This window comes from Homalodisca vitripennis, chromosome 6 (genome assembly GCF_021130785.1).
Source record: "Homalodisca vitripennis isolate AUS2020 chromosome 6, UT_GWSS_2.1, whole genome shotgun sequence".
NCBI classification, from domain to species: Eukaryota; Metazoa; Arthropoda; class Insecta; order Hemiptera; family Cicadellidae; genus Homalodisca; species Homalodisca vitripennis.
This window is the reverse complement of record NC_060212.1, coordinates 30,600,603-30,616,697: the sequence shown is the minus strand read 5'-3', so window position 1 is coordinate 30,616,697 and position 16,095 is coordinate 30,600,603. Positions and strand designations below refer to the sequence as shown.

Here is a 16,095-nt window from a genome sequence, read left to right as displayed (position 1 = left end):
AAATGTTTACACCCTTCTAATATTTTAAAATACAAATCTTTTAAAAATATTGCTAACTCTAGATTTTATGCTTGTGAGAAAATTCTTAGGTTAAGTTCTGCATATTGAATTGTAGATTACTTAAAATGAGTACTCAACTGTGAATAATCTGAATGTATTTGTTGCAGCAATACGAAAGGAGCTATGGACGCTACTATCCCCAGGAAGTGAACCCCCAGAGCATCGGTCTCTTTAACCGGTTAAACCCCCCTGCACCACAGTCTCCCAACTATGAAATACGCAATTTCGGAAAATTCGACCAACGAGGGGACTCGGCAAACTGTATACCCAAGTGTTTCGCTGAAAAAGGAAACAGGGTAAGTTGATTAGTAATAATGCACATGAATTTTGAATTCTCGAATTTAGTGTTTGATTCAATACAACAATCTGTCAAATTTGTTACTATTTTAAAATTTAAATGGTGAGATTCCAATAATACACCTTTAAACTGTCCCATACATATATCACTGCCAGACTCTTAAATTCAAGTTTTATATTTATATGTATTGTCTTTGTCACTACCCTTATTTATTCTCATGCTCATATTTTTAAATTCAGGATCCCTTTCATCGTGCATAACATCTGTTCAGAGCAGCAAACTAAATGGTTTCCATATATGAGATTTTCACCCAATATCTATGAATTGCCTATGTGATGATAAGGGAAATTTCACTATTTATGTGAAGGTGACATTAAAGTTAGAGACACAATGGAATCAAATGAAGTGAAACAGGATGGAGAACAAAGATCAGGATTCCTAAAAATTACTCGTACAATGACTGACATCAGACGCTAGGAATCATTTCTCTGTTTATGTCAGTGTTTCAGGTGATGCTATTAGAAGGCTTTAGACACTTGACATGGAATAATGAAATAGGATTTTTCTCGTATTTGAATTTTATCATATAGCCACAACTTATGTCAGTAATGCTAGAGAATGAATCCGGTAGGGTTGTCTCGAAATGGATTCGCGCGGAGCATGAGAGAAGGTGGAGGTTGCATCTGGGTTTGAGAGTGAGTAGAATGGTATTACAGTCACCTTCCTCCAAGGTGGCTTCGGACCTTCTCTCATTAAACAGATCAATGTCTTCTAAGGTCATTGGTCTCATTACGGGGCATGGTCACCTGAGGAAGCATCTTCACAGAGTTGGCATCCTTCAGGAGGATCCGCTGTGTAGAAGGTGTAATGAGCAGGAGGAGGAGACTGCTGATCACCTGCTCATAGCAAGATTTGATTGCCCTGAAATAGCAAGAGAGCGGTATGCCATCTTTGGTATTTTGGACAGGGGTGGTGAATTTTCCCAGGAGGACTTGATAGGTTGTTTTCTGCGGTTTGTTGAACTGCTGAAGTTGACTGGTGGGCCTCATGGTGTGTTTCCGGGGTGCGCAAAAAGCCCTTGAGGCTTAAGTGCATGGCAGTAGGCCGCACCAAGGGGAAAAAAAATGCTAAATAGCATTTTGTTATTTATATACGAGTTTTGAGTGACATTACTGCTGGACTCTGGCCCGGAGCAATGAGGCAGGATGAGGATTAGTATTTTTCCAAACAGACATCATTGACTTCTCCATTATTGGATATTATGCTTCTCACACCTGAAGGAATGCAAGTGATGCCTTTTGTTCAAAGTCGCATAACACCTGTTTCAAAACAGTCATGAAGGAGAGGATGCAGGATGTTTTCAAATTCAAATGAAACTACTCCCAGAGATGTTTTTTTAGAAGCCACATGAAATTTACCAAAAGCATAACTTAGCAATAGTGCAAAGAGCTGACTCAATCCGAATTTTGAGCTTAGCTCCATTTCAACCTCTGCTCATTAATGTGTCTGAAATCTAACACTGTGGTGTCTGTGTGTAACGGGTACAACGGTTATCGCAAGATAACCAGATCAAACAACGTCGAACGTGGCTGTTGCTTGGATGGGTGACCTGTGATCCTGTCTTTGCAAGCAACCCACCTGCCCAGCCACTGGTGGTGGTTCAGAAGTCATCTTTAAGCCGTTGGTTTCCAGGTTAAGTGGTAGAGAGGCCTTCTTAGTCCTAACTTCTCCTGTTAAAATAAGACATCTTTTCTTTACTTTTTTACTGTCACAGACTTGACTCCTGAAATCTGGAGTCCATGTCCGTCTGTAGAGATCCAAAAAAGTTAGTGATGAAGATATTCAAAACAATCTCTCAGCGTTTCAATATCAAAGACAACTGAATTACTTTTTTTATCTCTACAGACATATGTCAAGGAATCAAGTCTGTGACAGTATCAAATTATAGACCTTTTATTGAGCAAAAGGTGAAAGGGAACTAAACTCAATTTTTGCATTACCTAAGTCCTTACACTAGCTTTATCATGGAGATGAGGATTATTACCAATAACTTTGTGATCCTAGGAAACATTTTGTCCTTCATACCAAAGCTCAGATCAGCTGAAATATCAAGTTTTACATTTCCAGACAATTCTAACTGTTGGAAGCCATGCTACCTGTCGTGGAACTGGAAAACAAAATAGTTTGCAAACATAGAGATTCTCCAAGTAACCATGATTTACTTCAGTGATTTTGGAGATTATTTTTTTATCAGGGAGGCTTTTGGAACCTATTGTAGAGGATAATGAGATAGGATGAGTTGTATAGATGACTTCCTGTAATGTCCATGATATACCTCAGTTATGCTAGAAACTTTTCACTGTGTTTTAAGATTCCAGATTCCTGTTGGAGGTCTAGTGAACATTGTCATGAAGCACAAAGACATAATAAAGTGAAGAGATAGGAATTTCTCAAAATGATTGTGGCTAATTTCACTAATGCTAGGACCTTTCCTACACGGTTCAGATAATCTGGTTAGAGGTTACATTATGTTGTGTGCCAGCAAAATAGCAAGTTACGTTCTACATGAAGAAATCAAAAGAGGGTCGTGCCATTAAGATTACTGTGTCTATTGATTTTTGGAAATGGATTTTTAGTAATAAAATTATATAGTTGGTATAACAAACTCACATTTGAAACTCTCAGATCCATCTGTCCACATCAGTTTTATAACTGGCATTAAGATGTAAATACAGAACTTCAATGCAGTTAATTTGAGTTTGTAATAGTATCTCTCAATATTTTATTGACATATAACTTATCACAATAGGGAAAAACACAACACTTAGTTTGCCAAGCAACATTTTGACATTTGAGAAGCTAACATGATGCAGATCTTCAAATGCTGTGGAAACAAGTTAACTGTGTCCCAAAAATTTGGAACTTGGTTTAACCAACCCAGATTTTAGACGGTATTTGAACAGTATGAGACCATAATTTATACAGCTTGAATGTTTGGAGACATATTAGAATATTAGTATTGTAAACTAATATGAAACTCTCAATTAGAATAATATTGTGTTCACTTGAAACCATGTCTAAAAGGCCAGGAAAATATATGAATAAAAAACAATCAGTATTGTAGACTTGGTAGAGTAGACCCTTCACTTTTCTCATTTTGATAAGATTCTTGCAAAGCCTAATGGTCTATGAAGGAGGGTAGAGTAGGCTAAAAAGTTAACCTATTCTTAAAACAATTACCACAGTAACAACAACCACCTGAACCACAGAAACTCTGTAGGGACCTATAAAAGATGTATTGGGTGCAGGTCCTTTGGTTATATTCTTTTCCTTTTAACTTTGTCTCATAATCACGTTTCTTTAGCAGTGTTTGGATAATTGACTAAATAAACATACGCTTTTTTATCTATAAATTCATTATCAAAATAGAGTTTTAAGTTTTACTTGCACAATGTTTCAGGGATTTCCAGGATCACCCGGACTACCTGGACCCCAAGGACAACAGGGTTTCCCTGGTATGGAAGGACTCCCAGGTCCAGCAGGGTCCAAGGGAGACACAGGTCCTCAGGGTCCCAGAGGCATCAAGGGTGATCGGGTCAGTAGCCATTTCTCATCTTTTGAATCCCATTAATATGTCAAATATAAAGAAAATATCAATATAAGAAAGTAATAAATTGCACTACACAATGTTCAAAGATTCTAAACTTAAGTGTTTTCAATGTAAGTTTTAAATTAATACAGTCCGTTATGATTTAGCCTATATATTTATTTGTCACTATACAATAATAGTACTCTGCTGAAATGTAATATTAGCCAAACTTATACTACGCAATAACCATGCCCAGCTTCCAACCTTTTTGGGTAAGTTTTCTCGCTCGTGTCAATAGTTAGGTAAGTAACAGTGTAAGTCAGGGCTGAAGAGGTAATAACCATGCCCAGCTTCCAACCTTTTTGGGTAAGTTTTCTCGCTCGTGTCAATAGTTAGGTAAGTAACAGTGTAAGTCAGGGCTGAAGAGGTAATAACCATGCCAAGCTTGCAACCTTTTTGGGCAAGTTTTCTCACTCGTGTCAATAGCTAGGTATGTAACAGTGTAAGTCAGGGCTGAAGAGGTAATAACCATGCCAAGCTTGCAATCTTTTTGTGCAAGTTTTCTCGCTTGTGTCAATAGTTAGGTAAGTAACAGTGCAAGTCAGGGCTGAAGAAAACAACTGAGCCAATGCCAGTTGGCGGTTTAGTCACAAATCATTACTCTCTGTTAATTAAATTACTCTCAATATTACCCTTGATCCTTCCTATGGATATTAAACTCACATGGCATGTTGTAAACCTGTCCATACAATTAAAACTTACAATATTAAAAGCAAATTCCTTTCCCTAGATCTTTTTACTAAATGTTCTTTTATAATTTGTATCAAATTTAAAAAATAACTTGTAAATGAGTAATATAGTGGAATACTACATAATATACATTCTTGTATCTCCAAAAATGCTCAAATAATATACAATTAACAGTTTGTGTAATTATCTCTGTTACATGTTTAAAATCTATTAGCATAACGAAAGATGTTTCGAGGTTAGAACACTTTCTTTATACTACAAAGAATTTTAAAATCAATATGCCAAGTGGATGCGTTGTACAAACATTAACCAAGTTTAGCCAAGAAGCAATTTCAACATGTAGGATAGACATAGTTTCACTAATAAAATTAGTTGCATTTTGTTAACAACAGCGTGCAAAGTGATATTGAACAGGAAAAGTATGAGACTGACTTTCTAATGACAGTAAACTTTTAAAAAGCTTCTATACAAGCCCGATGGCTGGAAGACACAATATCCTGCAGGATATATTTTGAGTGATGTAACTAAGGGGAAAATGGAGCAATCCAACTTGTTTGGAACACAACAGTTAAATATTTAGTTTGGAATTAGGCCTACGTAGTTTATTTAAATTTAGATTTATTACATCCCTTTCCCCCTAGTGTGATGTACTCATCAATCGGACTCATCCCCCCTAAAACCAAATCCTAGTTATGCTACTGTTATTTTGTATATTGAGAAGATATGCTATAGGACTCACACTGTCTTGGCTTTATTCAAGTGAACATGTAGGCTAGGCTCTAACCCATAGGTTATGTTTACATCAAGCCAGCATTGGTACACCAATAACGCTCAAGTCGTGCTGCAAGAGTTCACTTGTATGTTAGATATCATTTGCATGTCTTCTATAAAACTTACGTTTCCTCTAGATTATGGACCGTTGAGGATGACCTTATAAGACTCATGAAGTGGCAAGAGGACCTAACCCACAAAGTTTAGTCTCATTTAATTTAGTCTCAATTAAGTTTAATCTCAATTAATAAAGTCAGACTTATATAACAATTACAATAAGATATATTTGACTCACGAATACACTTTCTATTTTCAGGGAAAGATTGGTGCTCCAGGATTTCCTGGAATAAACGGAATCCCAGGAATAGGTGGACCCCCTGGTTTACCGGGAATCCCAGGTTTGGATGGGTGTAATGGCACTGATGTAAGTACAGTTTACATAAATTTGCATTTCAACTCAATGTGAAAAATAGTAGATTTGTAAAAAATCTTAATTGTTAATAACGTAGTCAGGAGTACCCATTAACCCTTCTAGTGCTCTTCATTATTTTTGGTTAGTTAGGTTAAATTTCCAAAGAATATTTCCCCTTAATTGCAGTTTCACATAAATTACCAAATCAAGTATATTTTTATGAAATCTTCAATGTTTCGTAAAATTGTTGGTAACTAATATAATATGCTTTATATACCACTGACAACAAATGAGTAATTTAAATTTTATTTTATGTCAAAAAGTTTATAAATGTTTTGTATTTAATTACCACAGGTGAAAAGAAAAGTAAAATCGGCTCCTTTTAAATTACCTCATTTTCTTATTACGTTGTTTTCTAACATCATGAAAACCTTTAAGGCCTTATCTTGAAATGTGTAATAGACATTGCGCTTGTTGTACAGGCTTACATGCACAGGCTTGTGTGCTGCCATCAACACATATGAAATGCATAGTATTTTAGCAGATTACCAAAATATTTTTTTCCGTGTTTGTTATACTGGGTTTTTTGTGTAATTTAAATACATGTTAAAGTAATATAAAAACGAGAGGTTTGATATATTAGCATTTAAAAGGATTAACAAATTATAATTTTAATTATTTTCTGTGACAGAAATTTGGATATAGTTTTTAAGATGTACATTTTGAAACTCATGCTTCCACTATGTTCTAGCCAAACTTTCATATACAGTATATTTTTTTCATAGGGGCTACCTGGTCTCCCCGGAAGCCAGGGATTCCCAGGACCTCGAGGGTTGCCTGGCCTGGATGGTGCTAAGGGTGACAGAGGGCTTCCAGCTTATGGAGGAATATACCCTAAGGGACAGAAAGGAGAGCCGGGATTCCCAGGACAACATGGAGGCAGAGGGTTTACAGGCGATCTTGGACCAATGGGGCCCCCAGGCTTCAAAGGAGACATGGGGCAAAAGGTATACTCCAGTGTAAAATAGCTTATTGGTTTGATGAGAAATAATAAACAATTTAATGTTCTAAAATAAATAAAATTCTATCCTTTCATTACAAAATAAAAATGTCTTTTTATTTATTTAAAAATTACTATAATTAATCCCTCTTTCGTATCCTTTTTGCTGATATTGTTTTTGAAAAAGTCTAAATCAGTGTTGTTCATAGCTGTACAATACCTTGTAGCTACTTTAATTAGCTACCTTGCAGTATGTTTATGGTTATAAAGTGGTCTTTGACCGTTGGAAGGAAATAAACAATAAACAATATTATATGTCTTTTTTCGCAATATAATAAATATAAACTTCAAAAGAATCTAATAAACTATAATAGATTCTAAAAACTATATAAACATCATCTAATATATTTATTCTTACTATGGACCAGTTCAGTGAAGAAACTAAATTCAATTTCTTCATTTCACACTGTAAGTGAATAATGTTTTTGTTTTTAATCAGAGTAAAATCTATTCCTTTACAGAATGTCCTTCATTTAATTAAATAAAATGCAATACATGATTAATTTAATCTATCTCGACAGATACTCGTGTTGAACACGAGTTTGTTATTGGACATATTTAATGTTAAATGTTAGAGAATTAAATAAAATACACTAACATAAATTAGACTCAACCCAATCCTTTTCAAATTTAGTATTAAATATTTTTTTTTAATGGTGTTATTTGTGTGATTGGAAGCTATATGTAATTTATGGTTCAGTATACCGTTCAGAACTCATTACTTACATTACAGCAAAGACAATTTTGTCTATAGGGAGAGCAAGGACTGCCCGGTTTGAAGGGAGAAAAAGGAAAAGAAAGGGAAGTGACCTTCGAGTGTGAGAAAGGAGACAAAGGAACCAAGGGACAGCCTGGTCCTCCTGGTGAGCCAGCCTATTCACCCTCCGAGCAACCAGAGGGTCGAACGGTAGGACCCATCGGAGAACCTGGCATGAAGGGAGACAGAGTAAGTTTATATCAATATTCAGCTGTAGCATCGTTCACATTAATGTTTGTCAGATGGTAATTTTGTGATCCCTCAACTGTAGTAAAATTAGGGATGGACTAATCCCGAAAAAACCCAATTTTGATCAAATACAAAAATTATGGTCCGATTCTCAATTCTGAATTCAATACTAATTCCTGTTATTTCTAACAAAGGATACAGGACGATTATACAATATTGTTTAACCAGTTTAAATATGTCTCTAGAATTAAGATTATAAACTTGACTCCAAACTATTGCCACTTCATAACATTTATAAACCATAATCTCATATAAAGGCATCTTGCACATAATGAGAAATAAAACTAACCCTTTTTGCACAGGCTAATTAAAAATTTTCTTTCTGAGGAATACCACTGATATATATCTGGTAACTACAGAGGAATACCGGACTCAATTTAGGCCCCTGTGAGCCTTTTTATTGTTGCTTGTAACTTCCTTATTTTTTGTAAGATCTATGAATTTTAATAATGTAGAAGAAAAAATTTTTAGCACCATAAATAATAATATCAATTATTGAAAGAAATAAACACCAAAAGGTTATAATACATAATGTACTTTCTCCACTTTGTTTTAGAAAAACATCTTCAAAAGAATTCTTGAGCATAAAACTACTTATTTTACTGATTACCATGACTAAAACTACAAAATCACAAATTTTTAATAGTTTTTCTTGACAACTACGTGATAGTTGACAACTAGCTTTTAGTTATCCCTTCTAAATTTGAATGAAATAAACAAAAAATAAGAGATCACTATTATGTATATATTCTGTGTTAATCTATGTTTTCTCATGTTTAGATTATTACTAAGTATGATCAGTTTAACTAAAAGTCATATAAATTAACAACAAATAATACAACAAGTATTTCTCAACAGTTACAAGCACATTGTATTAACAAAACATTAGTATTTCTCTGTACTTCTCCCAACATCCTGATATCCAGACTTTAGTACTCAAAAGATGTAAGCCCTCAAGTGTTTTATAAAGTTAGCCTAAACATTTCTGTTTTTATATTAACTGTTTGTTTAATCTGAAGAAATAATGTTTATTGAAACAAACTATTGTAAAAGAAAACTCTCGATTATGATGATTATTATGATTTAAGAAAATGATTATTCATAATTATAATTGTACTTATCTTACCTTGGTAATACTTAACTTGTACTTAATACTTACAGTTATTGGTTATAACTCACACTATGAGTGATTTATTATAATTATTCAATATTAGATTAGATATATTGAATAACTATATATTGTAACTATTAGATATGTTACAAAAAATCACTATTAAAAGCGTATATACAATTTTAATTTTCTCTTGTAATAGAAATAGATGTACTGATTCTATGAATTGGACTGAGGCTGAAAACAACTATCATAAAAACCAGTAATATAGTACTATGGCAGAATACACAAATCTTTTAACTATTATTCCTCTAGATCTGAGTATTCATGGTTTAAATAATTTATAACAGAATGAAAACCTATAAATAAAATATTGTGCCTTTCCAAGTGTATTTTGAGCGTTTCTCTTGATAGAGACTTGAAACTAGATATTGATTTCCTTTTGGAGTAAGGAAGAGCATTATGGATTTTGGAGTAAAGAGTTTAAAGCACAGTCTGTCTGTCCGTCTGGCCTTTAGTGTTATACTCTTGATAGAAAGATCCTAGAGATCTGACACTGGATGCATGAGTTCCTTTTGGACTAAGGAAGAGCACTATGGATTTTGGAATAAAGAGGTCAAAGCGCAGTCTATCTGTCCGTTTGGCCATCTGTTCTGTACTCTTGATAGAAAGGACCTAGAGACCTGAAACTGGATACATGAGTTCCTTTTGGACTAAGGAAGAGCACTATGGATTTGGGAGTAAAGAGGTTGCTTGATAGAAGGATTCTAGAGACTTGAAACTTGGAACATGATGAAAGAACCAATGTTCACAACAAAAATTGAAGAGGCCAATTGCAGTTTGTTACTGACTATTGAGGTAAATAAATCAAACATAAGGTTAGGGAAAATCGAAGATTCACAATCATAGATCTTTCAAAACATTTCTCTCAGATATCAAGAACTGTAGTGTTTGAAATTGTGACTGAGAAACTTGGGTGTAATGGATACCAAAACTCTTGACTGTTTAACTTAAAACAAAGAGAATAGGGCAAGTTTTAAAATTTCTTATCTGCTAACATGGAGAAGGAGACACATTTCTTAATCACAGTCACTGATAGTGAAACATAGATTATGTAAATGTCAAGCAAAAAAGACAATCAATGGAGTAGAGTCACACCACGTCATCACAAAATAATGACGCTTAGCTGTATAATAAATCCTCATCGAAGGATGTGTATGGCCAATCTAGTGATTTAATTAAAAAATGTGAGTGAATTTATAGCTTACCCTCTGTCTTATTGTATAAATCGTTGTATAGAAGATGGGGTATTTCCTGATTGTCTTAAAATCTCAAGTGTTGTACCTGTATATTGTACCTGTATATCTCAAGAGTTGTACCAAATTCTTTTTTAAATGAAAACAATTTAAAATTAAATATAAATAAAACAAATTATATATCTTTTAAAACCCCAACAAAAAAGGAAATAATTGAGCCAATGATCATAGTAAATAAACCAACTAGTAACAAAAAATCAGAGTACCAAATTCTTAGGTCTGACTATTGAAGAAAATCTTAATTGGGATCAACACGTACAATTGTTGATTACAAAATTAAACTCGGGCATTTATGCTTTGACGAAGATGTCTTTTTATCTGTAGCACTGATACATTGAGGACAATCTATTTCTCTTATATACACTCTTATATTGCATATGGCCTCTGTTTGTATGGTGCTACGAAAAAATCAAATCTTGATGAAATTCTCCGGATACAGAAAAAATCTCTGAGAATTATGTTAGGACTAAAGATAAATGATTCTGTGAAAGAATATTTTAAAGAATTCAAAATTTTAACTGTCTATGGTCAATATATAATGGATACAATAATGTGCTCTAAAATTAAAAACTTAAATACTGTGATGACCAATGTGATTCATTTGTACAATACACGTAATAAAAATGATATTTAATACCTCACCATAGGCTAAATTTTTACACAAAAAAACCAACATACATTGGATCCAAATTTCTTAAATCCATTCCACTTGCTATCAAACAAGAAACAGAACATAAAATATTTAAAAGAAAGCTTAAGGCATACTTGATAGACAAGGCTTTATATTCATTAGATGAATATTTTGATTTGCAAATCAGGTAGTTTTATTTTAGTTTTATTATAGGCTTATTTTATATTAGTTTTTAGCTAGTTTAAACTGACACTATTCAAATGTTACATCATTGTAACTAAAACGAATAAAGATTTTTTGACTTTGACTTTGACTTTGATTATATAAGAAAGGAGAGCACCATCTGCCAAATAGCTATAGGCCTATATCTTGTATCCCCTGTTATAGGAAAAATATTTGAGAAAGTACTAAAAAAAACAGGTATGTAAATATTTCGAAACTAATAATATTTTCTGTAATTGATCAATATGGTTTTCGAACTGGCAGATCTACTACTCAAGCTGTTTGATACCTTAGTAGGCATTTTATTACTAACTTTGGAAGATGCTTGCGATGCTCAAAGTCACGCTTTGTGACCTGACCAAAGCTTTTGATGAGGTAAGGCATGATATATTGTTGAAGAAGAAATTAGAGTACTATGGATTTCATGGTAAAGAACTAGCATATATTCAAATCATACTTAGAAAATCGTAGACAAATTGTACATATAGGTGATAAATCCTCTCATACTGCTCATGTAACAGCTGGTTTACCTCAGGGCTCTGTATTGGGGCCTGTACTTTTTTTGGTAATGATTAATGACCTAAGTAGTAATATTCCCTGTCACATTACTATGTATGCTTATGATACTACTTTGTTGACATAATAACTCAAATGACATAACACCCTTAGCTACATCTGTAAATCTGCAATCTCCTGGTTTGATGCCAATGGTTTCTTTTTAAATTCTGACAAAATTTAAATCTGTATATAATATTCCTGAGGGCTGTGATACTTCTGTGGTCTTGCTCGGATTGCATATTGATTTCTATGCTAAGTTTGGAATGTACATATTGATGTTGTTTGTAAAAAATTAAGCAGAGTAATATATTATTAGTTAATTTAAGAAAACATGTCACTTTAACGTACCTAAAAATGGCATATTTTGCTTATTTTGAGAGCATTATTAGATATGGCCTTGTTATCTGGGGAAATGGAACTGGTATGGAAAAAGTTTTGATGTTACAGAAGAGAGCTCTGAGAATACTTACTTATTCTGAATCTCTAGCCCATTGTAAACCTCTTTTTGTTGAAACTGATATCCTTACAGTAATTAATTTGTACATATTTGAAGTTTTAGTTTTAGTAAAGAAAAAATATTGTTTTCGTATAGATCAAGAGGTGATATACAACAATATGAGACTAGGAATGTGGATAAACTTGATCTGGTTCGATGTAGGCTTACCAAAACTGCGAGCTATACTCTTCACTTGGCATTACAATTTTTAATAAGTTACCTAAGTCATTAAGGGGAATGCCATTTGCAAAATTTGTTACCAATTTAAGACGCTTGTTACTCAAAAACCCATTTTATAATTTAAATGAGTACCTTTCATGTAATTTTAACATAGGTTAAATAGGCCTAAGTGATAACTGTATTTACTGTTCTGACAAAATCTATTACAATTTTGTAAATTGTTGAATGATGAATAAATGACTTTTATAGGTGACAGAATTTTGTTCAAAAAAATATTGAAAACCTTTTACCTAGGTACAAGAGCTTGTAGATAAGGGCTTAAATGTAAGTGGTAACTGTGTTGAAAAATAGTTGGAGTTGCTCTTTCAAATCTATATAATAAAAAAAGCTGTAAAAGTTAACGTGTCAGCTTTTATTTATTAAAGCAAGTTTTTTCTGAATGACCCCCAAAAAATAAAAATGTTGTGCATGTAAACAAAACAGTTCACAACCACACACATCTGTCAGAGGCATATCTGAGGACTCTCACGGTGGACCCGTTTTGGTCATCTTCTGGAGATAAAAATTCGTCAGACTGATCGTATGCTGATTTTTTGTGAACATGATGGAAAGGAGGAGGAAATTCCACAAATGACAAGCGATAACGTAACTACTATGAAATATTACAAAAAATGTAACATGCCTCACAATATGACTACATTTTGAAAGTATTGAATTCAATAACACTTTTTTGGAATTGTAGGTCTTTAAGTGAACATTTTCAATCAGTCAACTAAAGATATGCTCTTCAAATCTATCTTGCATAACATATAATAGTTGGTATTATAATGATTCAGTTTATCTGCTAACTTGAATATGCTACTGATATCCTATTACTCAAAGCACACTTATTGTCCAATATATAAATCTGTAAGTTCTTGCCTTGCATGCGATATTTGTAGAAAGAACTTAGAAAGGAGTTGACTTGGGATGGCCTCAAACCAATCATATGATACTTCACTGCAGGAGAAGTGTGAAAAGAAGAGGGTTTGATCTTTTTTATTGTATTAAAGAGATATAGTGTGCATGGAAAATTTGGAAGCAAAATGGTTAAATGATTAATTTTTCTACTGTATAATAATTCCCATCTGATTGTATTTGTCTGCTATTTAGACAATACTTCTGTTCTTATGAATCAATAATAAAAGAACAATTTTTGTTTTATTTGGAAGGCATTTCCATATTTTTAAACTGTATCTGTATTGTCCGGATGAATATTGTAGCAATTTCTTGTGCCCTAGGGAGATGATGGTCCTCAGGGATATAAAGGTGAACCAGGTCCCATGGGAGACCCAGGACTACCCGGATCTCTGGGCATGAAGGGAGAGAAAGGTCTTGTCGGACCTCCAGGCCTCAGAGTAAGTTCCTTCAAATATATTCACTCTATGATATACTTTTCTAAGCTATCTAAAATTATCTTAAAAACGAATAGCAGTTATTACAATGAAATTTATATCATTGGCAGGTTACGGGGTTTACAAACAAATATCAAGTAGATGAATAGAAAATAAAATCACCAAAACCTATGGTTATAATTACAATGTTGTCGTACAACTATTTTTATTCAGGGAATATTTCAAAGTATTTAAAATACCTATTATATGAAAAGTTCAGTAATAGAATTTCCAAATAAACCAGATAATGAATTAACATAAATGTCAATAACAAATATATCTATTAAATAAATGCTAAAAAGTGAAATTACAAGAATGAAAATTATTCATTTAGTTAATTGAAGTGATTATGCTAGATCAATGGTATCTAGAGTTTGTTTACTGTATACATTCTTACAAATATACATTCTTACCCTATACAGATGCTGTATCCATTGTTATGTTTGTAAGTGCTCAGAATGGTTGAATTTCCATTATGTTAAGCAAGAGCATTTTGTAGTATATATTGTTGAGTAAGTCAGTGTGTTTTAGGGACGTGATGGTTACCCAGGAGGTCCTGGACCAGTGGGTCAAAAGGGAGATCGTGGTTCAGATGGGCTGGCAGGACTTCCAGGCAGGATAGGATCGAAAGGAGAGCCTGGACGGGATGGAGTAGCTGGACCGCCAGGATTGAGAGGACCTGCAGGACCTCCAGGAGTTAGTATAGACACTTTGATGTTGGTTACATTAGTTTTAATTTTAAGACCATAATCATGTTGTGCTCATTATTTGTTTTTATGTACCACATATACTTTGGAATTAAAGTTTGCATCATACTGAAGATAAACAGTGTCATATATAGTGTACTTTTACAATATATTTTGAAAACAATTATGTTTAAAATACAACTACAGTAGTGAGGGAGTCAGCTAGCGTGAACCTCCATCCCACACTCACCAACAACCATTTAGAAAGTTAAGTAAGCACTATGTTTGTTTGACACTGACTGTACCACGTGCTCTAGCGTGGAGTGGAGAGGGAACAGTTGCTTATGCACATGCGCTAGCCATGATTCACACATGGTAGCCATTGTAATGTTAATATTTACAGATATTTTGAAGAAATTAATTATGTTCTTAATTAATAGGTACTTATATTCACTTTAGCAGAGTTTAAGAAATTGTTTTTATTTAAGCGTGATTTAAAATTTTAGTTTTGGTTTACATATTTAACTTTGTTTCTGTATATGTATGGTGTGTAATGTTCAAACATATTTTAAACTTACAGATTTCTGAACAGTTAAAAATGTTGTAACAATAAATCTTGTATCCAGTTGTATATTAATCTCAGGAACTCTAACTGTACATGTGTAAATCATTAGTTTTTTAAATTTTTTTGTACAAACATAACCTTTTACATTGAATTTTTCCTATCAGGGAGGTACTGGTCAGCCAGGTCCCAAGGGAGAGCCAGGACCTAGGGGCTATCCTGGTCTTCAGGGACCTAAGGGAGTAGATGGTTATGATGGTCCACAAGGAGAGAGAGGACCTCCAGGCCAACCAGGAGGCCCAGGTATCCCAGGTACGCCTGGACCTGAGGGCTTCCCTGGACCCAAGGGGCAGAAAGGAGAACAAGGCCTTCCAGGTAAGAGTACCAGTTTTGGGTTGCATCAACTCAAGCTGGTGTGGTACAATACAAAGATGTGTCACCATTCTAATTCTCAATCTGTTGCTTGTACAAAAGCCATATATATATATATATATATATATATATATATATATATATATATATATATATATATATATCAGTAAAGTTATAAATTAGTTTTCATCTTAATTCTACTTTTTTAAGAAAATGGAGCTGAATAAACACTATTAGTAAGTAGATATTCGTATGGTTTCCAGGGATAGGAAGTTGTTTAAAAGGGTTAAGTAGATGGGATAGGAGGGAGCCTGTAAAACATGTTTCTTAATGTGAATGCTGAGTTTAGCTCGATTTCACCTTCCTCTTAGTGCAGCATCTGAAATCTGAACTCACAGACTTGCCGGTACTTCGGTATTTTATGGAGGCGACCTTGTCCCTATCTAATACTTTTTACTACACGATATAAGTAGGTAAATACATACTTTCGTATTATTAATATAAAAAGTTAAAGTCAACCTTTACGAGCGCTCACGTGATTTGTGCTTGAATGTAGGTACTATCTCAAGGTATGTTTTTCTT

At 33.7% G+C, this 16,095-nt stretch overlaps 1 protein-coding gene across 1 annotated transcript in view; it reads left to right on the top strand.

Moving 5' to 3' along the window:
* The window catches only part of LOC124364182 (collagen alpha-1(IV) chain), a 98,121-nt gene that overhangs the window by 15,620 nt on the left and 66,406 nt on the right, over positions 1-16,095 (top strand). The window contains exons 2-9 of the mRNA XM_046819467.1: positions 168-356; positions 3,819-3,953; positions 5,785-5,892; positions 6,666-6,887; positions 7,695-7,886; positions 13,741-13,857; positions 14,425-14,589; positions 15,309-15,516. Of these exons, the coding sequence (XP_046675423.1) occupies positions 168-356; positions 3,819-3,953; positions 5,785-5,892; positions 6,666-6,887; positions 7,695-7,886; positions 13,741-13,857; positions 14,425-14,589; positions 15,309-15,516 (1,336 nt within the window). The remainder of the gene's footprint in view (positions 1-167; positions 357-3,818; positions 3,954-5,784; positions 5,893-6,665; positions 6,888-7,694; positions 7,887-13,740; positions 13,858-14,424; positions 14,590-15,308; positions 15,517-16,095) is intronic.